At 40.4% G+C, this 26,954-nt stretch overlaps 1 protein-coding gene and 2 non-coding genes across 3 annotated transcripts in view; all 3 read right to left on the bottom strand.

Annotated features, from left to right (window-relative positions):
• Window positions 1-149: 149 nt before the first annotated feature.
• trnap-agg (transfer RNA proline (anticodon AGG)) lies at window positions 150-221 on the bottom strand. Its single transcript has one exon. It is a non-coding gene; the product is annotated as a tRNA-Pro (tRNA).
• Window positions 222-1,995: 1,774 nt separating this feature from the next.
• On the bottom strand, window positions 1,996-2,067 carry trnap-ugg (transfer RNA proline (anticodon UGG)). Its single transcript has one exon. It is a non-coding gene; the product is annotated as a tRNA-Pro (tRNA).
• A 4,359-nt stretch (window positions 2,068-6,426) lies between these two features.
• The window catches only part of lrp5 (low density lipoprotein receptor-related protein 5), an 81,870-nt gene continuing 61,342 nt past the window's right edge, over window positions 6,427-26,954 (bottom strand). The window contains exons 12-29 of the mRNA XM_022211445.2: window positions 24,916-25,132; window positions 24,644-24,797; window positions 21,915-22,050; window positions 21,452-21,696; window positions 18,864-19,048; window positions 17,828-17,976; window positions 17,413-17,590; window positions 16,110-16,306; window positions 15,499-15,704; window positions 15,173-15,363; window positions 13,568-13,777; window positions 13,343-13,468; window positions 12,770-13,006; window positions 11,751-11,861; window positions 11,388-11,627; window positions 11,156-11,298; window positions 10,944-11,041; window positions 6,427-9,379 (exon numbers count right to left, since the gene is read on the bottom strand). Of these exons, the coding sequence (XP_022067137.1) occupies window positions 9,067-9,379; window positions 10,944-11,041; window positions 11,156-11,298; window positions 11,388-11,627; window positions 11,751-11,861; window positions 12,770-13,006; window positions 13,343-13,468; window positions 13,568-13,777; window positions 15,173-15,363; window positions 15,499-15,704; window positions 16,110-16,306; window positions 17,413-17,590; window positions 17,828-17,976; window positions 18,864-19,048; window positions 21,452-21,696; window positions 21,915-22,050; window positions 24,644-24,797; window positions 24,916-25,132 (3,336 nt within the window). The 3' untranslated portion in view covers window positions 6,427-9,066. The remainder of the gene's footprint in view (window positions 9,380-10,943; window positions 11,042-11,155; window positions 11,299-11,387; window positions 11,628-11,750; window positions 11,862-12,769; window positions 13,007-13,342; window positions 13,469-13,567; window positions 13,778-15,172; window positions 15,364-15,498; window positions 15,705-16,109; window positions 16,307-17,412; window positions 17,591-17,827; window positions 17,977-18,863; window positions 19,049-21,451; window positions 21,697-21,914; window positions 22,051-24,643; window positions 24,798-24,915; window positions 25,133-26,954) is intronic.

The raw sequence follows: 26,954 nt of genomic DNA, 5'->3' as shown, positions 1-26,954 counted from the left end.
TTTACTCTGACAGACAGAACCTGGTCTATCTGAAATGTTATTCTTGTTTTGACACAGTAATCAAATCCTGTTTAGAAGACAGTTCTGTTGGAGATACATTTTATTTATAGAAATGTTTAAGTTAGTACATCACTCAGGGGTTAAAGGAAGGGCTCGTCCGGGATTTGAACCCGGGACCTCTCGCACCCTAAGCGAGAATCATACCCCTAGACCAACGAGCCACATGTACAGTTGTTCACATCTGCATTTCTGTGTGCAAAGTCCTACAATTGAAGCGCTCAAAGTGGTGATGTGGCAACTTGGGGCTCCACATTTGATCTGATTCAACAGCACCCTCTGGTGAGGGATTTTATGGATTCACCTTGCTGTGCATTATAACACTGAATCCTAAAAAGTTTGGTAGTGTCTACAGATACGGACCCGTACCCGTAGCCTGTGGGCTACGGATACGGCACTTTCCATTTGCCAGACAGATACGGACCCGTACGCGAGTCTCGCGAGTCAAGAAGCTGCTAACCACTGCAAACTGTTGAAAGGTAAGCAAAGGTTAAGGTTAGGGTTAGTGTTAGGGTCAGGTTTAGGGTCCGTACCTGTAGTACCGATGCTACGGGTCCGTACCTCCAGCGTCTACCGGGAGTCACGTGACCAGATCTCGCGTATCTGATTGGCAAATGGAAAGTACGGGTCCGTACCTCTAGCAACTACCAAAAAGTTTGGCCCCAGAGACATTTACACATCCTGAAAATAAATACATTGTGCTTGTCCAGGATTTAAATGTGGGAGGTTTCGCAGCTTATGTATAGTTTTGTAAACGTGCATCGCCCTAGCCCAGCCCTGCTAGTCTTTCCTAATCTTACTGACAAGATCCACATTGATTTCAACCTTTACATATCCCAGTTTCAGTATTTAACATTTTTGTTTTCGGGTTGTCGATCACACATTCATCTTGTTCCTGGGAACGTAAGGACTCAAATAATCATTTTATTATTTCTAATCAGTGAGTCTCTCAATGAGTTCTTGATCTCAGTATTTGATTCGTGGATGGAACATTTACCGCCTATTCTTGTGAATGTAGGAATGTTCTATAATGCAGTAGACTCTAATTGTTGATCCTATTCAGGGGAATACTTGTCCCTTTACTCCAAATGCTAGACTCATCCAGGATTTGAACCTAGAATCTTCTATACCCAAAGGAAAGTCATACTAGTCAGACAAATGACAAAATATGACAACAATATATCATAATATAATATGAAAACAATTTACATAAATGGATGGTCCCTAAAAACATCGCTGACAAATGCCTTAATAAGAGTGCCTGTTTGGAATTACAAAAAACAAACTGTATCCCTGGTTTTGCTTCATTTTAGCTGAATCTGTCCTGCTTTTGAAACAATTCCATTTTAAAAGCCTGCAAATTTCAATTTTCCTCAGAAATTAGACAGTTTTTTTTTTAGATTTGTGCAGGATTTAACTTTACAGCAGGAGCTGGGCAAGGTTACTCTACACCAGCTACAAGGTGACTGATTAGTTCCAACAATCATGGCAAGGTTTGTGCTGCTTTTGTCACAGTTCTGTTGAAAACCCTACAACTTCAGGTTGTCAGTAGAAATCAATTTTTCTGTGACATTCAGAGGTTAAAGAACGGGCTCATCCGGGATCTCTCGCACCCTAAGTGAGAATCATACGCCTAGACCAGTGAGCCACACGTACAGCTGTTCACGTCTGCAAGTGTCTCTGCAAAGACCACTAATGAAAGTGATTAAATGGTTCTGTGGCTACTTGTTGTCTGGTCCAACAGCACAAGCTGGTGGAGCATTTTTTATGTTTGGTTTGAGTATCTGAAATTTTCATTTCATCATTTCTTTTTCGTAATGGTATTTGTGTTGGATGTCATCTTTTTTGTCCTCTGATTTTGCAAAACCTGTGATACTCCTGACCCATTTCTATGAGCAATTCATTCTAGGTTTCTGCAATCATCAGGTGTTAATTGAAGGGCTCGTCCGGGATTTGAACCCGGGACCTCTCGCACCCAAAGCGAGAATCATACCCCTAGACCAACGAGCCAACTACACATGGCTTGAAAGGACATGTCTCTGTGTCAACAACATGTTTTCAGGGTTTGAAACAAAGAGTGCTTAAAGGCAGGTAAGTACAATAGCAGACCTTTCATCTCTGCCTTTTTGTCTTCTGTTTTTTAGTCATGTTCTTTTAATCGCTCCATGTTTTATGTGTAGTTTTACTGATTCCTCTCCTTTTTTCTTTGACAAAAACATTTGAGTTTCTGCAGTCACATAAGGTTTCGTAATATAGTTATGTGGTAAAATAGGAGTTCAGGCAGGATTTGTGCTACTTCTGTCACAGCTGTGTTGAAAGGCCCAACAGTCTCAGGTTTTCAGTTGAAATTAGATGTTATGTGTGGATTTCTGTGTGCTTCCGAGGTTGGAGGGTGGACTGTTCAAACTGTTCACACGTTATTTTTCTGCATAGACTCCTTCAACTTCAGTACATTTGATTAAATCAATGTTCAAGCTCTACTGTCACTTAACAGAAGCTTCACCTGTGCTGTGTGGACAGACACAATGTTCCTGGAGGAACAGCAACCAGCTGGAGGCTTTTCTCTTTTTTCTGTAATTGCTTCAAACATTTCAGTTTTTGTAGACAGTAATGCATGGCTACTGGGAATCTGACTAGCATAAACAAAGGTTTATGCTACTTTTGTGACAGCACGGTTGAAAACCGCGGCTATTTAAGATTTCTGGTTGATATTAGTTGTTCTGTTCAGATTTCCTGAAATTAAAGGGGAGGCTCCTCCGGGATCTCTCGCACCTGTAGCGGTACTACGTTATGATTTATTGCTCTCGTTATCAATAATTGGGGCACCACCCTAGATTTCTAGGGAAAAAATTAATATTAATAAAAAATTAATATTCATAAAAATTTTGATCAATCTCATATCAAAAAGTCTTGAATCCTCGTTTAAATTGACCACATTCTACACAAAGAAACACAAGACTGTAATTTGGTCTATAATGAGGTATTTATTAACTATTCTATGAAAATAATGACAAGTGAACTATGTACAATGTGGATATGGTGTGTGTGTGTGTGTGCGTGCAGGACTACATGTGTGTGTGGAATGTGGGAGTGTGTGTGTGGTGTGTGCATGCGTGAGGGATGTGGAAGTAGGTGTGAGAGAGAAGGAAATATGGTGAGGATTAGCCAGAGCTAACCTGACGAGGTAATCGGTAATTGGGATTAAGAATTCTAATGATTTGTAAGAGAATAAATTGATTAGATTAATTAATTGACCAAGCTGTTAGTACATCACCCATAGAATGGAATCAGAGCAAACTCAGCTGGAGTTATTGAAGTGAACCGTCATGGGGCTGGGACGTGCGGGCCTTCAGATTCGCAGCACACGGTCTGGACCGGCAGGTTCGGAACGGTGCGTCGTCGTCGTTGTGGCCACGCCTAGATGTCCTGCCGCAGGTTGATCGGTTCTATGCAAAGACCTGGTCCAACAGGTCTCCGTAGTTCTCAGCTGAGTGCTTAAAAATGATGGTTCTCAGGCTTTAGCCAAGAAAAATGGGTGTTGATGAAAAACGGTCAAAATTAAGAAAAATAAATGCTGGTTCTGAATCGGTTCTTCAGATTAAAACAAATAACGAGCAAAATGTCTCCTTAAGTTACAAAAATGTTAAAAGATAAATAGTTAACAAACTTAGATGGTGAGGGAATTTCAAAGATAGGAAAAACGCGCTTTAGGTAAGAAAATAATGAGAGAGACTTTGGTTGGCCTCTCAGGAAGAGAGGGGTAAGAGAGAGGGTCGGTAAGAGAGTAAGAGAGTAAGAGAGTGTAAAATGTGGGCTACGGCTGACTTTATCTGTGGGTCCAGCTAAGGGGAGGACCTGGGCGGAGAGAGAGAACTTTTAGGCGCAAGTCTGGTGGAATTTGGAATCTCTTTGTTCTCACAGAGTAGAGAAGAAAGAGGAATCCAGAAAGGATTAAAATATGATATTAAACGCGCAAAACACGATCTGTCTATCCCACCATATTCAGTTGTGTGAAAGTGAAATGTGTAGATTAATACATATGTTCATATGATGTGAATCATTTCATTCATAACTATATGTTTATGTTTATGACATTAAAAATATGTATCACAGTGAAAATATAACAAGTCATAGATTTGGTAACAGGTAAATACAATGGTCATCATTCAACCTAAACGGAGAGGAAATTCAGAGGTTAATTCTGGAATTCATTCCAAAATCATAGTATCCTGGGGAAGAAATGATTAAACATCACAAATTAATAAATCGACTTCTATCAGACATGCAAATATGATCTTCAAATATGTCATAGATGAAACACTGTGAGTAACTGTGGTAAATCTGGAAAAACCAAATGCATATAGAAATATTAATTTGGCAAGTGTTTTTGTTTAAGTTCAGTTCCAGTCTCTTTGTTTCAGTCAAAGAGAGTGAGAGGGTGACTCCAGCCTTCAGCCATAAAGTTTTACGACTTGTTATCTGATCTGTGGAATGCAGAGACATCTCTGGCTGAGGGTCTCCTAAAGCTGAAAAGGGATTTTAGCATGAAAGTTCATTAAACAAACGTCCATAGCATATAATTGAAAGTCATTGTCTTTTAAAAAGAAGAAGTTATTCCAGGGGTTTAAATGTTCACAGGAGTTCCATCCTTCTGTGAATGAAAACCTACAGAAATACAAATGTCTCAATCCTCCTATAGAGATGGGTGTTGGTCAGTGCGGGAGAGAGGGACAACTTATCTGAGTTTTGATCAGCTCAGGAATTCCAGGGCCTTTGCAGTCTTGCTACACACCCTAAGCTAGAATCAAACCCCAAGACCAACGAGCCACACGTGTAGTTCACATCTGTAATTCCATGCAGCAAAGTGCTGCAATTGAACTGTTGAACTGTGGTTACAGTTGTATATGTTTCCCTTATATGAACCTCCGAACTTCATATGTCTGTGCAGATTTTTAGTCATCCATGATCAGATGAAATAAAAATGCAGCTATTTGGCCAGTGACCGAAAATATATTTGAAGGAAAGGTGACTCCACCTGCTTTTTTTTTTTTAAATCCAAGAACATCAAACCAACTGTCAAGCATGGCGGTGGCAGTATTAATGCACTGCAACTGTTTTGGTGCCAGTGAATCTGTTGTTTCCCACAAAGTAAATGGAATAATGAGGAAGGAGGATTACCGCCACATTTTTCAAGAAAAACCTACAATTATCAGCCAAAAGGTTGGATTTTGGGTGTTACAACAAGATAATAACCCAAAACACCCATCAAAAGTGGTGAAGAAGTGGCTGAATTAGATTAGAATTAGAGTTTTTAGGAAGCAAGTCTGTCGAACAGCAGACAAATTTAGTTGAACGGCACCTGTTCAGTCAAGAGGAGTCAAAGATACAACCAGAAACTTGACTGTTACCAAAAGCACCTAATAAAGGTAAAATGGCCAAAGGACATTTATCCAAGTATCAGAATTGTTGTATGAAGATTTTTTCATATTTTCTAAAGACCTGAAATTAGGGATGGCCAGTAATACATAAAAATGTAATATCGGTTAGTATCATTATCGGGTTTTTTTTGCCCGTCATGAACAGCGATAAAATAATGCCTGGATTTTGCTAGCATTTACTGGTGCGCAAATGATCACATCAAACTGCATCGTGAAGCGTGCAAACAAGTGCATGACTTAAAGCAGGAGTTCCCAAACTTCTCAGCCCGCGACCCCCAAAATAACGTTTGCTGAGCCTGCCGACCCACACTATCCTCCGAGGTGACTGACACGTAACAAAACATGTGTACACGACACACACACGAATAAGCATATATAAACACAGGCTAAAGAAGAACACAGAACGCAGAGATTCTACTATCATGAAAGCTACTTCACAGTGCCGGGCAGGTTAAGTGATGTTTAGATTCAACAAGTCTGGCAGTAATCATACGTGGGCGTGTCTGGTGAAATCGAAGCCAATTGCTAAATGAATTTGGCCATCTGGTAGATTGGTAGATCAGGGGGCAAAGTGGGTCTGGGCAGCATTTTTCCATCACTAAATGAAATCATTTAAAAACTGGTATGCGATCCACATCCAAGGCTTACCATCAGTTATAGTTTCAACTGATGTTTTTCCTGCAATGACAGACATCATCTGTGAAAGCAGTTGTTTACTACTAATGCATTATGTGTTGTTACTGTAGATTTCTAATCAAAATTCTACCGCTACTGCTGTTCTCACTCTGATATTACAAGAGCCCAGTTCCATAATATATTGACTTATACAGATAACAGGCCTCAGTTATTGGCCTCAGTGACGTCACATCAAGAGGCAGAGTTTAAACCCAAGCTGAGAGCACACAGACACACACAAATACAAAAGACAAAATTCCTTAAAATAAAACCTTTATTATATAAAAATGCTTTTGATACAAAAAATGTCACAAATGTAAATTACACAAAGCATTCTTAGCTGAGACATCAAATACAGGTTTTAAGAGGTTTACTGACACAGTGGTTTGAGGCAGGACATACAGCCCTTAGCATATATGTGTTGTGCTGCTCAGCAAGTACCCACTGACACATTGCATTGATGATATTTAAGCTATTGCAGCTGAAAAACATAACATTTCAGGCCAGTCACCAGGCATCAGGCTTAATGGCATCTGACAGGAGATAAAGTGATCGGGCAATAGGGTTACTGCAAGTTCCTAAAGTTCACCACCTTCAAAAGTGCTGGTTTTACTTATCTCTCAGGATTCTACACTCTGCTTTTAATTATTTAACAAAGAAGAACCTTTTCCAGGTACAATGGCCAATATTTACTGTTTTGGAAAATGCACGCTCAGGAATTCATGGCTACTTCTGCCTTGGTGCCAGATGTCAAAAGTGTTTTTGTCTGACCTAGTCTCAACACTGTACACTTAAGAGGACACAGAATGTTGATCCTTGTCCTTATCTGTACCGTTATTTGCATTACGGTGTAGAGAAAAATGTAAGCCAATGATCATAACCCCAGATAATTCAATGTCATAGGTCAGATTTTTGTATGATATAAACTAAAACAGGGCATTGAGTTGGTATTGAAAAACAAAGGAGCAGAGGGTAGGGTGTCAATAAAATCACCAGGTTATATCGGTTGCTAATCATGCACAGAAAAACAAACAAAAATCTCACTCCTGTCATTGTTCAGAATTCCACAAAATGTGACAAAGGTCGAAGTCAGGGAAAATGTATAAATAATGTGAGGCAAACTTTTGGCTTTGGTTTTTGCAGTGTCTCTGCAGGTTGTTGTATGTGAGGAAGCATTCAAAATTCACAGCAGGGTTCACTTGTGAGGGCCACAGCACTGGGGGCGAGTGACTGTCCAAAATCCCCTTTTCATGTCCACTCAATGCAGTGATAACTGCTGAGTTCATTATCATGATGTATAAAGCATACAAAAGAACAATGACTTTGAAGAGAGATCAGGCAAGATTAATGTGAAGCATACTGGGATGTTCAATAAATTCTGGAACAGCCCTAAATAATACATCTCAGCCTTCTATTTCCAAAAAGACTCCTTCAAAGCAAACATAGCAACACACACACGCACACACACACACACAGAGACACGCACACAGAGACACGCACACACACAAATACAAATAACGAGAGTTGCTGAGACTAATTTGTTATTAACTGTAAATAGCTTCATGATGTACTGCATGTACAAGAGTGGTAATTTTGGCCTTATTCTGTAATTACAAATCAAAGTGTGATAATAGTATGTACACAATAGCAGCAAACATACTTTTGGTAAACAGGACAAGAACAGTGAAGAGAAGGTGATGGAAGAGGTTCAAATTCACAATGAAACACATTCACTTCTCACAACTCAATCATTGACTTCATTATGTACACTAGTTTTACATGCTGATGCTCATTTGGTACGTCAGTGTCAGGTGGGGATTTCATAGGAAAAGAAAGGAACTGTTGCCAGAATTGTCTTTGTCTTTTCATCGACTGGAAACAGGTGTACCTCTTTGAAAGGATCTGTGTTCAGCTGTAAAGAATTCCCAATTTGAAATGTAGAGGGACACGATTTAAAAACGATATACATCAGCCTTCGCACTTTGATCTTGGACCTATTCCATCCATCAACTCAGTTATTCTGAATTTGAAACATTCATTCCGTCATCAAATGTGTCTAATATCTTACATCCAGCAAACATGCATACATGCTCATGTCCAATTATTTATTATTATTACTGCCTCATTTACACAGCCACTCATCCAACTGTCCATTTGTTTATTTCTAAAGCAGTGGGTCCAATCAGATTGGTCAGCATTGATAAAAAAAAAAAAAAAAATCTGAAAAATTATTCCACTGATTTTTTTTTCACATTATTTTAACAATATACAGTCCTGTCACTGTCTGTTTACAAGGAGGCTGCAAGGATGGAGGAGATAAATGCTGTAAAACTGGGGAGGTCTCAATGCATTGGATTTGTGGTTTTCACACACGATCAGGGTAAGTGATTTCCACGCACACAGTGGAGGGTTTAGGGAGCAGCATAAGTATTCATGCTGTTTGGACAAATGGAAATTTTGTAATCAGAAAGTGGCCCAGCAAATGAGGTGCTCATTTGAGGGAATGAAAATTTATTAAGGAACTGCTGGCTAAATGCATGCAGCATTTTTTGTATCCTGTGGCAAGGAAGGGGAGGCTTTGAACCTCCAACCTGCCACAAGCGAGTGAATGTCTGAGCAGGACACTTGGAAGACATACACAGAACTGATAAGATGATGGTCACCCTGACAGTTCCAGGATGACTGGAATGATGAAATGACCATTGTGGGACATACTGACCTTCAGCAAGGCACTTGAGCCTAACCAGCTGATATAAAGCAGCATATACAAGCCGCTCAGGGCTGGAAGTTGGCACACAAGTTCTTTTCCTAGTGAAGTGGGCCAGACTAGATTAGTCCTTGTAGTAAGTTGATTTCGTCCCTTTTGTCCTCACTGGGCACTCAGGCTGTTGGAGGGTCATGAGGAGTCCGTACAGGGAGAAGGAGGAGGGGGGCACAGATGAAAGTAGGAGCGCTCAGTGGAGGGAGACGGGGGACAGCTCTCCTCAGCTGACATGTACTGGGAGCGAGGGGTAGGTGGTGGAGGATATGGGTCAGAGTCTGAGTTAAGGTCCATGTAGTACTTGTGCTTGCCGTGGTTGGAGGCCTTCCAGCGGCCTGCTGATGATGCCAGTCCAGCCAGTGGGTGGTGAGGGGTGTAGTCACTGTCACAGACGTCAGTGCTGCAGGGGGTTGTAGGTGGGGCGGTGCCACGGACTGGGTGGTAGGGTCTGATTGAAAGGAGACACAGATTAAGCTGACATAAAGATTCAGATTTACTTACTTTACATCTTATCATTTTTAAAACTGTGTCCCATGATTACAAATTGATATGCTGTGGAATCAAAACTGACATTTAGGAGTGAATGCCCTGTCTCACTAAAAAGAAACTCATGTTTTTCTGGGTACAAAAGTCTTTAATTCAATCACATGCCTCTTATCAACTTAAAACTTATCACAATAAGGTATAAGAAGCTAAAGAATATCAACATGAACACCAGTGGAAACAAGGGTAGAAGCTGGAGACAATGAAAACAATGCAGGAAATATAACTATCTTATCATCTGCTACATGTGGTCACTGACTAAAAGGTCCCATATGGTGAAAATCCACGATCCAATTATTGTGTTTTGTGGTTGTGATAAACTCCTGGTCCAGGCTCTCATAATATTACACATCGACTACTGCAACTCCTTACAAGCAGGCCTCCCTTGTGTACGGTCAAACCTCTGCAGATGATCCAGGATGCAGCAGGACGTCTGCTTTTCAACCAGTCAAAGACAGCACGTCATCTGCTGTTCAGAGGGCTCCACTGACTTCTAGTTTCTGCCAGCATAAAATTCTGACACTTGCATTCAAAACTATAATGAAAAGGTTCCCTCCTACCTGGACTCTCATTCAGGTCTACACTCCGTCCCGCTTAGTAGACTCGGCAAGCAAAACTGATATAACCAGCACAAGGTCGATAGGTAGACTCTTCTCTTCTGTGGTTCCCCAGTGGTGGAACAAGCTAACAAACTCTGTTCGAGCTACAGAGTGTCTCGCAGTCTTTAAGAAAAGACTAAAACCCTAACCCTAACCCACTGAACACCTTTGCACTTGACAGACTGCAAACAAGAAATAAAAATTAAACCCTATTACGTCTGCAGTACCTGTAGGCACCACGGTCCGATAATCACACTAGAACTTGTTTTAAGGCACTTCTCCAAGTTGTTTTTTCCTGACCAGATCTTTGCTTGTGTTGTACCTACCGTACTCTCAGATCTACGTCGCTTTGGACAAAAGCCTCTGTTAAATTAAATTGTAGAATTGTAGGTGGTTAATTCTGCCATTCCTCAAGCATCCCCGACAACAAGTTACACAGTTTACAAGCCAGTAAGAATTCAACTCAGCTGCTATGTAACAACTAACAAACCAACTGTTCTCCAGCTCAAACTGTAACTGACAGCCATAGCTATCAATCACAGATGCAGACAGTGTGGAGGGAGCATGAACAGCAGCATTACACTGGTTTTCAGAGCAAAACAGCCCATTTAGAAAAGTCCTAAAACCACGGGTTATATAGTCATGGTGAAATGAACCCTCTTTGCAGTGTTCTGAGCTCAGAAACTGAAAGACATATTCTGGAGACTGGCGAGTCTTCAATGAATTTGCAAAAAAGGGAAACAATGTGGGATTTTCAATGTATGATAGTAGATCTTTAGAACCCTTATCAAGTGATCTGGCTTATTTTCTGAAAGACTGTGTGTACATGTGTCATCAGGCTCCATGGTGAAAAAAATATTCCATACAGACCTATATGATCTGGTGGTGGATGGACTGTTGGAGGAATAGAAGATCTCTGTGTTGTAAAGAGAGCGATCAGTGGCTGGGGATGGAGGAGGGTTCAGGATCTAGAAACAGAAAAGATCCGTGTTATTTGACTGAAAATGAAACAACACCATGCATACAAACAATATAGCTGTGTGTGTGTGTGTGTGTGTGTGTGTGTGTGTGTGTGTGTAGACCTGAGGATAGAAGACTCCTTTAGTAGATGATGAGCTGCTAGATGAAGCTCCAGTCACATGGTTCCTATCATACAGAGGCGCTCCACTGCTGCTGCTGCCCATCAGGCTGACTGAACTCATCATGGACTTCCCACAGGAAATACCTGCAGACAGTCATCCCCATTCTACTAAGACGAAGTACACAACTAATGTTGTCAACTTGGCACTATTGCTTCTGTGTGTCTGAGCTTACCTTGGAAGGTGGCATGTTGTGAGCTGCTGGGAGTGATGAAGTTAAGGGGCACATGAGGTGTCCCACTGATGTACTCATGAGGGAAAGTCCCACTAGGCCCTTTGTAACGTCGACACACTACCCGCTGGCAGACAAAATAAGCTCCTCCTATTACGAAGACGAGCAGGATGATAGCAATGACTGGAGCGATGGTGCTGGGCCCAGTGTTAGAAATACCAACGGAGGGCGGTGACACATTCTCTGCATGCGGGGAAGAAAAACAAAAGAAGGATGCAGACTCAGTGAGAAATTTACTAAAAGTAAAAGGACCGCACCAGACAAAATATGTGCGCTTATACTGTGAAAATATTGAAATGTATTTACCACAGGCAAGCTCATCTGATCCATCAGGACAGTCAGAAAAATTGTCGCACTGTTGTTTTTTAGTGATGCACTGGTTGTCACCACAGCGAAATTGGTTAGGAGGGCAAATGGCTGTAGGAGAGGATGAAACATGCAAAAAAAAAAAAAACAGATTCTTGTCAGGTTCTTACTAATGACAAGATATAGTGCAGCAGCATGTTAAAAGAAGAAATTCTACACAAAACTGTGATGAATTAATTCATTTTAATGAATTCATAAACCTCTGCTAGCAATGTTCATTGCTCATCTGTTAGTAGCTGTCTGGGTTTTTCCTGCGTAAGACAAATTTTTAGGTACCCTCAAAGAGCTTTTAGCCTTCACCAAAATTATAACTGGGAATAAAAGATTTTATTCAGCAACAATTTTGTTGCTAATTGTAGGTTTATTTTCTTAAGCATGACAGACTTTGTTGTTCAACAAATGGTCAGCAGTACCAGTGAAATGCAGAGATATTGTCACAGCCCTGATGAGAGAGGATGAGGATGAGGAGCAGCTGCAGGTCATCTCTCATCCTCTCCTGCTATAAAGACCGGTGCCGGGTTACTATTTTTGCTACAAAATTTTCAGTAGTATTAGGAGTTCATAATACATACTCATATTTTATGAGTGAAAAAACAATACGAAAAAAGTTTGTTCATTACTCTTGACAAACATGTTTATTGGATAATCAGGTCAGAACTGTTTCTGAAACTCTGAAAACCTTCAGTCACAAATTCTATGCACAAGCTTCTGTGAGATCAGAAAATAACTTGTAATTATGTACGAATATGCTCATCACAACTGTTCTAGTGCATCAGAGAGGATTCTTTGAGAGAAACTGAGGATATTACTATTTTTCATGTGGGAAATATCAGTCAGCAGCAGCTTTAATACAAACTGAACCCTTATGGAATTTCATATCCACGTTTTGGTCACAGAAAAGTAGATCGTGTAGCTGTGAACAGTTGCATACTGAGCTAATAGTTAATGAATAAACCTACTTTCACAGTCCTGTTCATCAGAGTGATCAGCGCAGTCGGGTTCACCATTGCAGCGCCTTTGAGCATCAATGCAGCCTCCTTTGTTACACTGGAACTGGAAGGCAGAACAGACAGGGCAGTTGTCCTCATCGCTACTGTCTTCACATTCAGGGAGACCATCACAGCGCCAAGCCATAGGTATGCAGTCTATCTCCCCTGTGGAGCAGGTAAACTGCTCTGTGGAACAGGTAGGAGGCTCTGAGAAAGATAAAAGAGGCAAAGTAAGTTCCCAGTGTGAGGGAGGAGAGGAAAAATGGACAGAAACCAAGTTAACACCAAACTTTGGAAGGCTGCAGAAATCTGAGTCTTCAGAATGCACAGAAAGTAAGTTAGGACTGTAAACATAAGTTGCTGGACCTAACATGCAAACAACACAAATACTAGTAACCTCTGTCACTATTCTTGCACTCAGTACAGACGATCATCGCTTCCAGTCCACTTCTTGTATTATTCCAAAGTGCAATTGCAAAACAAAACTACAGCTGTCATTGACATTGTAAGCATTTTAATGCTGTTGGTGGTTTTGTTGTTCACCTCCACAGTGTAGCAGATCCTGCAGTAACACGAGATGCATTGGACAGGAGCAGCGAGGTGTTCCATCTCCCTTAGCAATGCAGATGTGAGAACAACCCCCGTTGTCACGAGAACAAGGGTGTGATGCTGGAGAGAAAAAAAAATGTCATTACAGCAAAAGCACCAACCAACATAATGTGTACAGTGAGCGAGCCAATGTCTGGAGAAAGCAGTAGTGATCTGTACCAAACTCTTGTGGGTCCATCTCTTCCACAGCATGAATGGAGGTCAGGTATGATATTCGTCCCTGAATACGTGTGCGTCCATCTCCGGTCAGTTTGCCCACCCTTTCTATCATCTGCTGCTGCCGGTCAATCCAGTACAGATGATCTCCGAGAACTGTCAACCCCATTGGCTGAAGAATGTTGGAATCCTGTAGGACGACGCGATTGGCTCCTGAGAGAAATAGAATAGTATGATAACAAAAGGAAAACAGTAAATAATGAACAAGTTAGATTATATTGAAGCTAAAACTGATAACAATGTTTCAAAGTTTAGAAATACTTAAAATGATACATTGGTTGCTCTTCATTTTTTGGGGGTGGGGGTATTAGAACACCTTATCACCGAAAAAAAAATTGACAGTGCTGTCTAGTGGATAACCTCAGGATCTGCACATGCAAGTAGCACTTATACACAGATTTGCATTAAGAATCACTTTGAAAATACTGCATTAAGAATCACTCTTAGGTCTTGAAGTTCAATTTATATTATTAAAGTCACAGCCAAAATACTAACAAAATCCTAAAACACCTTAAAAGAATTAAAATTGATTGCTTCCATTAAAAAAAAAAAAAAAACATAAGAAATTTTGAGTATTGGGTCATTTTGGTACCAGCGATCCACTAATGAAGGTCGTGCTTTTTATCAAAAGACACAATTTTTGTTGCCGTGCTTCGTATCTATATAAAAGCAGCACATTTGAAAGTTCTTCAGAGATCAAAAATGGCTAAAACAAGGAACCTAATACGGGAAACACGCCTGAAGATACAGATTCCTGGCCAGGAAGGGTACAGCTGCCGTCCTTCAGCAGTTGGATACACTCTACAGAAATACAGATGAACCAACAGCTTGGAAGACAAACCAAGACCTGGGCATACAAGGCAAGGATTTCTTGAGCAAGAAATGACCGCATCCTGATCCACATGTGCAGGGAAAACTGCACAGTATCCAGACTGTAGAGTGTCCAGCTCAATCCCTGGACATGAGCCCCGTCTGTGATGGACTATCAATTTTTTGTCATTATTATGACAACAAGGGAACTCTTAATTAGCTTCCTGCTGACAATCACATGATTACAATCCTAGTATAAATCCAACGCTGCGAACTTATCCGGACTGATCCATCGGAAATCATACAATGACTGAGCGGCCTTGGCGGAGTACTGCGCTCTCTGAGTGCTTTTGCTGTTTGATAATGTGAGGATTTATTTTTTGTTCAGTTTTGAACACATTCTCTGTTATTTGTTTACTTTAACACCAACAATGTTGCAGACAACAAATTGAAACTGTCAAGAATTTAGTTTTATTTGTTCTTGTGAACAATAAACAAAAAAATATATAATCTGCTTTTGTTTGTGTCTGTCTAATGCAGCCACACCTTTCGAAACACAAACAAATTTTTTTTCCACAAATATTTCATGATAGTATTTGAGAATGTGTAAAATTTTAAGGGTGTCTGAATTTTTTTTCCCACCACTGTGTGATGGTACCACTATTTAATCTTTTCGTCAAAATGTGCATTAATATGCTATTTTTTCCTCATTAATTATTTCTGTTCATGCTAACTCACCTGTCAGGTCACTGCTCTCAATGCGTTTGAGGTCAGCATCGACCCAAAACAGCTTTCCCAGTTTATTGTCTAAAGCCAGAGCTACTGGTCTGATCAGACCAGTGGTGAACAAAGACTCTCTCTCTGTCCCATCCAGGCTGGCTCCTTCAATCTTAGCTGAGCGCTCCTGCACTGTGGTGAAATACATGTACCTGCAGAGGGGGACAGACATGTTCACATTGCTGCTGCTCTCCGTGCCACCATGATACTCCAGCAAGTTGCCGCTCATGCTGTCATGTAACTAAGCATATATACAACTGCAACCACTAAATTTAAAATGAATTCACCCTTTCTCAGCATTGACCACGATGGCCCGTGGCTTGTCTGTGTCGTCCTTGATGACCACACCCACAGTGTGACCATCCATCCTCTGTACGTTGATGGTGTTGGTTGTCTCACAGGTCCAGTAAATATGCCGACTGTACGGGTCAAGGCTCAAGTCATGAAGCTGGTTGTCCACAGGATGAGCAGTGCTGCTTAGTATCATTGAAGACTGGAGGAAAACACAGCAAGGCAACAATTCACTCATTTTAATATTTACTTACAATCATGTGAAGCTTCCCTAACTGACTCTGCCCAACTACGACAGCATATCTATCAATCTAACTCTGGTATGAAGCTGTATAAATAAGAATAACCTTCATTGCTGATATCAGTCTTTACTCTGATTCACATAATGGATTTTCAGCACTTTAGCTGCAATGGATACTGAGACAAAGCCGACGTGCAATTTCCTGACCTACAAACAGACAGCCTTTATACTGAAAGGGAGAAAACATTAAATGCTAGTTTGATATTATATTTCCACAAAAACAAATTATATAGCATTTTATCATCCCCGACCATCTACTGACATATGTATAGGTCTCATATGATGTCAGTGTGTGCATTGTGTTACCATGGCTCCATCATCCCTGGCCCTCCTTATGTTCTGTCGTCCATCCAGCCAGTAGACAAGGCGGTCCAGTGGATCATAGTTGACACCTCGGACATTCCTCAGGACATGTATAGGTAGGATGATGTCAGGACTCTGCTCTCCTAAAACCATTCGGCTGATACTAGCCTTCTGACTGAAGAGCAGGAAACTAGAAGGAGCTATGGACAGCAAGTAGGAGTGTGGGGGTTGACGAAGAGGTGGTTCAGGGGTGTGGAGAAGAGTGATGGGAAAGGAGTGAACACAATATCCTTTCTGGCAAAGAGATGTTGGCTCAATGCACATTGCAAAATACAAAGACAAACATGCAGGGTCAAAACCCATATTACAAAACCTGAGGACACACACACACAGTTTCTTCTTCTTCTTCTTGTCATTATTATTCACTTATTTCTCGTCTTGTGAAACTCAAATTTGGTGCCCTAAAGATACTTTAAAACGCATGAAACTTTGCACACATATCAGGACTGGCGAGAAATTTGATATTTTATGGAACTTGCGCATGTGTGTGCAAAATGGCTCAATAACGCCCCTGAAAAATTGCAAAATATGGCATTAACCCAGCAGGCAGGACATCTGATCGACAGCTATAGAATATGGTAGGCATATGAAGCACATCAGGACACACAAAAACAGTCAATTGGCCGGTGTTTTGGCGCGAGCTCTCGCACGATTTCGGAACGAGATTTGCTTTCTAGCGGCCTGAGATTTGGATACAGACCACAACAAAGAGCGATCGCCAGGTAATGTGGAGGTTTTCGTTCACTTCTCATCTCTAGTATGTTGTGGGACACTCATTGAGACTATCCGAGCCGGTCAGTGTGGGAAAAAAAGCACGTTAGGGCGGACTTTGACGCAGGGGGGCCAGCTGCCCCATACTTTTTGCTAGCCGAGCTGCTAGCTGAGCTGCTAGCTGAGCTGCTAAGCTGCCTGCCTGGCTAAATACTGCAGCTATGTCGAAAATTCATTTCTCCATCTCTCACATGTATGAAATTACATATGAAAACAGACCCCAGGTTGAAAAAAAACAAAGTTCCCCTTTAAAGTAGTTAAAATTCAACTAAATCTTTTTACTACTGATCTTTTTTAAAAGTAGGATATTAAAAAATATCAATAATTATCAGTATCGACTCACATTAAACATTTCAGCAAGTTTTTCAGCTATATTGTGAAGTCCTAATACATGTTTACAGGCAGTTTTTTGATTTAAATCAGTGACCTTTCCAGGCAAATTTGGGTTTTCTCTTGAAATGCTTTCCATACTCACAGCTGCAGTTTCGTCCGTCATGGTTCAAGGTATAGTGGGAAGCACAGCGGCACCTGGCACCAGCAGGCGATGCCAGGCAGAGGTGGGCACAGTTGCCGTTGTTATGCAAGCACTCATTGGTACCATCCTGACGTGAGGAGTGGAACACCAGAATGTCCAGCATCAGCTCTAGCTGGCCCTGAGGACACAGGGATGTAACAGCAGAACAGCTCAGCATCTCTGTTGTGAATATATGATGACTGACTATAGTTGAAGACAATGTACAGTGACCATTTTAATGCCAAAAAATACAGTAGAGTATTCACCAGATTAAAAAAAAGTATTTAACATAAAATATCACAAGTGAAAAAAAACAGTAAAAAAACACACACACTTTGGTTATGGACTTGAAACATAGATTAAATTGATCCCTTACCTGCAGCACCACAGTGCGGTTAAGTCCACTGCGTTTTTCTGCCCGTTCAATACTGCGGAGATTAAAATCTGTCCAGTAGATAAAATCCCGGTACTGTGTCAGACCAAAGGGGTGAGGGAGGTCATCTACTATGATCTCTCTCTGAAGGCCTGCAGAAGATAAGACAACATATATGCACTTGCTTAAGAGTTCTTAATCTTCTCATGATCATATCAGCTTCCAAGCATCAAGACCAGCATTTTAGTATTGTATCCAACTGTTGACTGGCTGTGGTTACATCATCAGAATTACAACAATTACTGGAATTTGCAAAAGTTTACCTGCAGAAGATATGACAGCATATATGCACTTACAAGGTGTGCCCTTGAATGTGAGTCAACAATCATCTACATAGCTTCATATTGTGTCTGCAATCTGCCTCAACCATAATATCACAGTAAAGGGTACAAGGTATGCATTCCAGTTATAGCCAATGCTATACATATGTGTTTCAACAATTTCAATTTAGGCACAGACTTTATATCTACAAACAAATGAGAAGGTGATCGGATGTAACCTGCCATCCCTCCAGGATCTGTACACCTCTAGGACTGACGTGCAACCAAGATCTTGGCCGACCCCTCTCACCCTGGACACAAACTTTTAGAACCCCTCCCCTCAGGCAGGAGGCTGCGGTCCATCAGGACTAAAACCTCTCGCCACAAGAACAGCTTCTTCCCCTCTGCTGCATCACTGATAAACACTGCCCATGCCACTGCAAATCAGCTCTGTTGACTATATTAATTACTACTGCATAGTAACTGCACATACCTTGTCTATTCTTAACCATATTTCTTACATCTCTCTACTTACTATTTTATTTTATCTGTACTTGCACCAAGAGCACCAGAGAAAATTCCTTGTAAGTGTAAAAACCTACTTGGCAATAAAAAACGATTCTGATTCTGAAATAAACCATCTAGAAGACATATGCTTAGTGTGTTATTGTGCCATGTATGCTTGCTAGGTTGATGAGTGTTGGTGTATGTGTTCAAACCTTGCATATTGGTGCTTTCAATCATGCATGTGTCCAAGTCAGTCCAATAGAGTCGATGATCTACATAGTCAATGGTCAGTCCATTGGCACGGCCTACTTTGTCCACCAGAGTCATGATGGTGCTGCCATCCATATAGGCTCTGGCTATGCGAGGTCGACCTCCCCACTCTGTCCAATACATGTAACTGAGGACATAAAACACCATTTCAGCCTAGGACACACATGAGCAAGTTATCCATTTCATTGTGACAAGTCAGTTTGCTTTTTTCTGATGCATTTGCATTACACTGGATCATCTACTCCTGACAGGACCCCTTTTCCATTTTGTAACTTCAAGTTCATGAAAGAAGAAGAAGAAAGAAAAGAACTTTATTTTGATGTTGTTTAATGTTTGAACATGGTATGATCATGAAGTGACATGAGATGCTATCAGGCAAGCGTGTTGATATCTTAGGGCTTTGACATTATGAAGACATCACCGAGTGACAATTAGGCATGGTGGAACATGTACTTAACTTTCATACAATCATACACACACATAGGCTGACAAAGACAGAATAAGGGTCTAGGAGTGATTTGGTTATCCACAGAGATAATGGCGGCCTTGTTACCAAAACGTTAATAGCACCAGTCCTCTCTCAGCTGGAGGGTACTGAAAAAAAGAGGTGGGACACAAGCCGTTGCACCATTATAGTGGCATACTGACGTCATCAAACTCTCACTACCTTAACCCTACAGAAAGAAACATACTACCATGAAGTCACTGGCACCCATTCATACACCTGAAAGATAATGACCTCCAGCATAATGCAGATGTCTGACAGTAAATCATTTTTACAGCTGTGCTTCACAAACTGATGTCATTTGTCTATTTGTTTGCAGCAAAAACTTTGTTATACAGTTGTGATTAAACGTTTCTATACACTTGTAGACCATGCATATGAAGGCAGTCTTATCATGTATTTTGGGTCTTTCATAGATTTATTATAGGTCTTCTGGAAATATGACAGACTGTACAGGGTCAAAAATATACATACAGCAATACTAATATATATTAAAATGTCCTTTGGCCATTACAACCTCAATAAGGCACTTCTGGAAGCCATCCACAAGCTTCTGGTTGTATTTTTGACCACTCCTCCTGACTGAATTGCTGCAGTTCAACTAAATTTGTTGGTTTTCTTACACAAGCTTGTATTTTCAGTGCAGTCCACAGATTTTCGATGGGGTTTAGGTTAGTGCTTTAGGAAGTCCAATTGAAAACCTTAAGGCCCCGACTCACTGTGTGATTTTTGGTCATCGCTGACAAAAGATAACAATAATGAGAGAGTCGTGGCGATATTGTAGGTCGTGGCTCTGAATCGGTGGTCCTACGTCGCACAGTGAGATAGGTTCAAGGACTGCCGTTGTCGACCAAAGACAAGCTGCAATCAAATTCTGACAGTGTCAGAAATTTGGGGCGATCGTCTCACAATGTAACTGCTCCTGCTCCTGCGACCTACGACAACTAAATAACTAATAGAAATGCAGTATGAAATGATGTACTGATCAGCATGACACTGAACCCAAATAGATGACAATGGCAAAATGCATCAAAACAAGTATGTGGAATTTAAACAAAGAAGATAGCTTAGTATAGTTGTGGCAGAAGAAGTCTTTTTGACTACACAACTTGTACCACAACTGGACAAAAAAAGGACGAAGCATGGAAGGATATAGTGGCAGAATTGCAGGTCCCAGGTTAGTAACCTAACATCAGTGGATAGCAAACGCACACAAACCACCGCTGTAAATAGTGGTCACAGCACTTTGTTTATGTTATTAAATAAATAGAAATTGAATCCTTTCATGTTTTGCTAGTTTCCTTGTGACTGTAGGTGCTCCATTTATGCTTCGGTTGTTTATTTTTCATGGATGGATGTCGCATGCTTATTGCACACTCACGCCGACTCATGTATGACTTACTGCGATTCAGCTGCATTTTCATTGTACAGACTGCACACAGCTAACTTCACATCGTGGCCAAAGATTATTAGAATCATGTCATACAGTGTAGCACGCTGTGAACTTGTAAGACTGTTAAAGTAGTACAATGTGCAAAGGCCTTTAGTTCTAGCCTGATTTAGCCATTACTTCACTACTTTGATGTGTGTTTGGGGTCAATGTCTTGTTGGAAGTCTGTCCATGTCTAACCTTTTGGCTGATAAATTTAGGTTATCCAGAACAATGTGGAGGTAATCCTCATTCCTCATTATTTCATTTAATTTGTGCAAAGTACTAGTTTAAGCAAAACAGCACCAGAACATACGTTATACTACCACCACCATGCTAAGGACCTTCTCTCTGCCAAACATACTGCTGGCCATTGTGGGGAAATAGCTTAATTTTTGTTTCATCTGACCACAGAACTTTCCTCCAGAAGGCCTTTTCTTTGTCTATGTGATCAACAGCAGACTTCAGTTGAGCCTTTAAGTGCCATTTCTGGAGAAATTACTTTGTTCTTGCACTGCAGATTCTCAGCCTACGATGTCAAGAAACATATGAAGGAACTTTAATTATCAGTTACTTTTTAAAAGGTGTGGTCTTACCCATTGGCTGGGTCCAGTGCCAGTGAGCGTGGATTGTCCAATGAACGTGGGTTGTCAAGATCCTTACAGACCAGAACCTGGCGGTGCTGGCCATCCAACCGGGACACCTCTATCCGATTAGTGCCTGTATCTGCCCAGTAGATGTTACGACCCATCCAGTCAACTGCCATGCCTTCTGGGTAGTCCAGTCCAAATTCTATAACATGTTCTACAGAGCTGCCATTCATGTATGCTCTGCTTATTGTCTAACAGAAAGAGAAAGGAGTGAAAACAGAGGGTGAGAAAACCACAAAGAAAAACAGCTATTTCCCATTGAACCTAAAAAACAAATAAAGCACTGCAAGTCCCAGCCTTCCTCACCATAGTTCAGGTAAAGCAACTATCTTTTAATAATTTCTTGTGTGTCTCCTAATCTGTCAGAAGATAAATTCAAATTTCAATAAATTTCTACATTCTAGCCCACCTTGGCTTGTATGTCCGTCCAGTATATTCTCCTTTCAGAGACATCAAAATCAAGAGCAGAGGCCTCCTTAACTCCCGTCAGAGGAATGGCCACATCGTTGCTGTTGGTACCCAGAGAAATGCTCCTGATATTGTCCCTGAAGAAAAGAAAGATGATCTTTACAAAGCAAAACAGCTGCTTTATGTTTTTTTTAATTAAAGGCAAGTTACAAGCACACCAATACAGCAAGGCTGAGATTGAACTGAGTGCAATTTTGAGCAGTTGTGAGATCAAGTCAACGCCAAGTTGAAGGAGGCATGAAAACATGTTGCAACCAAGATAATTAAATCACGAAAGAAACCAAAACAAAACTGAGGCTGCAATATATGACAGTATGAAACAACATAAATGTGTCTTAATGTTAACTGTTGCCCCGCCAAGGTGGTGGAGCCTCAGCAGAGTTCAGCGATGATCTGTGTTGGTTTGTGTATCTGTTAGGAACATTACTTAAAAATGGATTTGGATAAACTTTCCATCGAAGGACAGAAATGACACAAGGACCAATTGATTAGATTTTGGCAGTGATGTAGCTTTTAGTTGGAGTGCACAATTTTTTTTTAAAAGATTTCAGCCGTCGGAAACGATACAATGACTGAACAGCCTTGGCGGAGAACTGGGCTCTCTGAGTGCTTTTCTAGTTTGTAGATGTCATCATTGCTTCTCCTAAAAAAAAAAAAAACATTCTATTTGAAACATACATCAATATTACCAATAATCTGTCTATATAATTAATATAATCAAATCAATCAAAAAAATGTTAAACCTGCAGTTTGACACAATCGAACAGAACAGTTAAAGTTTTGTGACTTTTATAAAGAGAATTTATCGGCTATATAACAATAGACGTCTAGTGTGCTACAGGAACAGCCAAAGAAGGCATGAAAAAAGAAGTCTGTGGACTTGCTTGAGACCAAAAACTACAAAGACTGCTTGGAAACGGGGAGTTCAGTCGTCCATCTGTTTTTATGAGATGATACATTCTGGTGCAGTACTGAGTGTATGTCACCCTCTGCTTTGACAGCAGTCAGATCCAAACAGACGATCAGTGTGATTAAATGCATAAAAACAGAAGAACACATAGCTGAAACAACATTTTGTGGGTTTGCCCTGAAGAATTAAACTGGACTTAAATTCAAATTATTCTTTGTCAAATTCACAACGTATGTCATCTCAGGGAACTTCAGATTTTAAGGTCCAGACATAATATTGTACTATACAGAGAAACCCATTTTCATCCATTTCCCTTTGAGATGCACTTGGTGAGAGCAAAAATCTAACACTGTGATTTTTTCATTAGTTAAATAATACATTTATACATTTAGGTTTTAAAAACTGAAAAACCAAAAAACACGGTTTATTGTTTTTTTTAGATTTTATTTTGAAATGGAAAAACCAAAGAGAAAACCATACAGGGAATATTTAGTCAATTTGCCCATTTTATATTATGCAAATGAGCTAAAATCATCATGGTGATCTGTATTGTTCCTTTGTAGAGTATACTGAAATTGTAGATGTGAGTCAAAATTAAGGTAATAAATCTCATGTTGTGTCAGTACTGCTGTGTTGTATCAGGATACCTGGGAACATATTTTTGTGAACCATTTGCACTTGATTTTTAAAAATCTGGAAGATTTTTAAATGAAAACTTTCTGTCTAACAAGCTCTATGTGGTCTCTTCCTTGGCTGCATCCATATCTCCACCCTCTGGACTTGCAGACTGAGCCCTCGCGGACTTCACTCATATGTAATGTGACGTCTTTACTGTCATCACGTAAAGTCTGCAAGAGCGGGAGTCTACAGCATTATGAATGGAGCTAATAGACAGACTTGGAGTCCGTTTCAGTCGTTTCCGTGACACTGTTTGAAGAACTATCATGTATACGCTATAATATTAATTAATTTTGGTATTACTTACATTGGAGGACTTGCTTTCGTCCTTTTTCTGCCATTATTTTTCTCAGCTTATGATTTCGGCTTCAGACTGCACAGCTTTTATAGGCCAGACGCAATAAAAAAATCGAAAAATTTAAACGTCACGTCTGTATTGCAATGAATTGTGGGTAATCAAACTGGTGAAGTCTGCAGAAGTCTGCACCCCAAGCAGACTCTCTGGAAGTCTGCAGAAAGTCCGCTTGAGGCCCCTTGTGGACTGGATGAATTGTGGATTTGGACAGCCCTCAGCACTCCCGGACTTCCCGTGAACGCGCCCGCAAAGTCCGCGAGTTCACAAGTGCGGTGAAGTCCAGAGATTTGGATTCAGCCCTTCACTGTTCACCAAACACTCCTATGCACTGATGTCACTCCTGTGTATCTTTATTATTATATGAAGGCTGTCAACAGATTTTAGGTTCATTTCTACCACCTACTGGGCTGGAGTGTTCATCAGTGTTACTGGTGTGTCAGAAATAAGGGAACTGAGAAGGGTGTGATTAAATGTGTTATTCTTTTAACGTGTTGTTTTTTCTGTAATTAATTAATCGAAATTAACGTGTTAAAGTCTCAGCCCTACTATTTTTATTAGTGTTATGAAGGTGCTCTGTGTCCTCGCCTTCCCTTTTTGCCATTTGTTTCTTTTATTTGCATTTTTTAATGTATAGAGACAAAATGAATGCAATAGGTACTAGGTAACAAAAACAATGAAACAGTTAATCTTGTTCATCCAACTGTTCCACAGGTTGGTGTTAGCCTACCTGTTGGTAAAGAGAAGGAAGGCCTCAGGCACCACACAAGTATGGAGATCTGAGAGGAGTTCCATCCCCATGGGACAGGCGCAGCTCACAGCCTGCTGACGCCAGAAACAAAGATGACTGCATCCACCGTTATCCATCGCACAGCCATTTGTACCTGCACACATTAAAGACCAAGAAGTTCAAAGTGTGAACATGTGTCTCATACAGCATTTTCATATTTGCTCGCCATGTTCTACTGTTAAAAAAAATCACATGAAAAATCTGTGTCTTACCATACGTCTCTGTCACTTTAGTGGCTTTGAGCCCCATTAAATCAGGCAACTGATCAATAATGATCTCTCGTACAGCTGTGGCTTTATGGACTCTCTCAATGCTACGTCTCTGCCAGTCAGTCCAATAGATATAATCACCCAGCAGAGTAAAACCAAAGATATGAGGCAGCTTGTCCTCGAGCAGGATCTGCCTGTTACTGCCATCCACATTAATCACCTGAGACAGAAGCAGAAAAAGTAAAAAAAGTGAACAGGTTAACTTTTATAGCTTTTGTAAAGCTAAAATGTAAAGAAAAAGTCATCCTTAAAATCTTCCTGTCAAAAGAAATGGTCAGCTACAGAATAGAACATATCATTTTGTTAGATTTCATGGATGTATTAGCATTGTTGGTAATACTTTTAATATAAGAAAACACTTGAGGCCCTTTAAAAGATTGCCTATTAACATTGACAATTTGTTGTCAGTTTTATAACTTTGGTATTTAAAACACACATTCACATTGTGAAAGTAAGTACAAATTTATCACACATTCAAATCCAAAAAATTGGCCACCCAGCAAATCAGCCAAAGGGAAGTTACTGATTATATCGCAGAACATGCAGGTCACTCTTCAGGTGTTAGTGCCAAAGCACTGCATCTACATCAGAAAGGCACTGCACAAATTTGACATGCATGTCAGTAAAAAGCTTTTACTATCCAAAAAGAAGATTAGAACAAAACTACAGGTTGCCATTGAACATACATTATATATCTCTATCTATAGACTTGTCTGGCCACAGTAACAGAAGATGTGTGGTGCAGACCAACAACAGCTTTTCAAGAGAGAACCTTAGACCAACTGTGAAGCAAGGTGAAGGAAATGTTATGATCTTGCCTGCTTCATTGCTTTGGGGACTAGGTACCTTTCAATCACTGATTCAACGATGAATTCTGCATCATTTGAAAGAATACTTAAAGTGTTAATGTGACACCACTGAAGGTTTAAGCTGCACCTGAAGTGGACCTTTCGAAAATATAATGAAGCACACTAAGAAAGCCAACAAGGAATGGCTTAGAATAAAGAAATTGAGTGACATTTTTTCCACAGAAGTACAATAAAACGTTTATTATCTGATATTTTTGTTAAATAATTGACAGAAATATCTAATTTTCCTTGTGGTTTTGTTTAAAGTATATCAGCTGTAGGCACAGTAACAAAAACAGAAACAATTGTTTGTCGAAGGGAAAACACTGTATAAATCATGAAAATCCAATAAATGCATTTTAAAAGATCCCTCTCACATGTTATACTATGCTGTCTTCTATTGATTTTTTGGTTCTTGTGTTCCTTAGATGATGTTAAACAATTCAAGTCGGTAAGAAACGGACAAAAAGAACTGTCGGCCATAAATTTCTGTCCTCATACAAAGATGAGAAAAATCACAGGACAACACATAACATGAAAACATAACAATAAAATACACACATTGATCAGGGATGTCTCTGCTGTGTGTGTGAGTATGTGTGTGTGAGCATATCAGTCTCAAGGAATCTATTATTAGACAGCTGAAAACTGACACAGGCAGTCTTGTCAACAAATCCTCCGCAAAATGTATGTGTGTGCATGCGTGCGCGCGTGTGTGTTTCTATAGGCAGAAACTCAGAGCTACAATTGAGAAGGCTGCAATTAGAACTTGTGCCCAGCCCTCCTCCTTACTGCCTGTGCTATTATTAGACTGGCATCAACTTAAAATAGACACACTTCAGTGTTAGACACACTGCAGTCATCTGCTGCCTGCATAAAGGTGTTGGTCTATGTATGTCTGTCATACACTGCCTGAGGTTCTTCAGTGTGCCATGTGAGATATTTCATAAATAGTGGGAATACTGTTGGACAGTTTGCTAGACACTATGTGCATGACAAACAGATACAGTAAAACTGAATGCTTGGAAGTAGTTATACTGTGGAGTGTACAGCAAGCCTCAAGGTAGTAGAATCTATTGATCGGAGTAAAACAAAAGAGATGATAACAGACATTTGTCTAAGTTAAAGGTCCCA

Source organism: Acanthochromis polyacanthus, chromosome 8 (genome assembly GCF_021347895.1).
Source record: "Acanthochromis polyacanthus isolate Apoly-LR-REF ecotype Palm Island chromosome 8, KAUST_Apoly_ChrSc, whole genome shotgun sequence".
NCBI lineage: Eukaryota > Metazoa > Chordata > Actinopteri > Pomacentridae > Acanthochromis > Acanthochromis polyacanthus.
The sequence above is the reverse complement of the archived record's forward strand: the minus strand, read 5'-3'. Positions and strand labels throughout refer to the sequence as shown.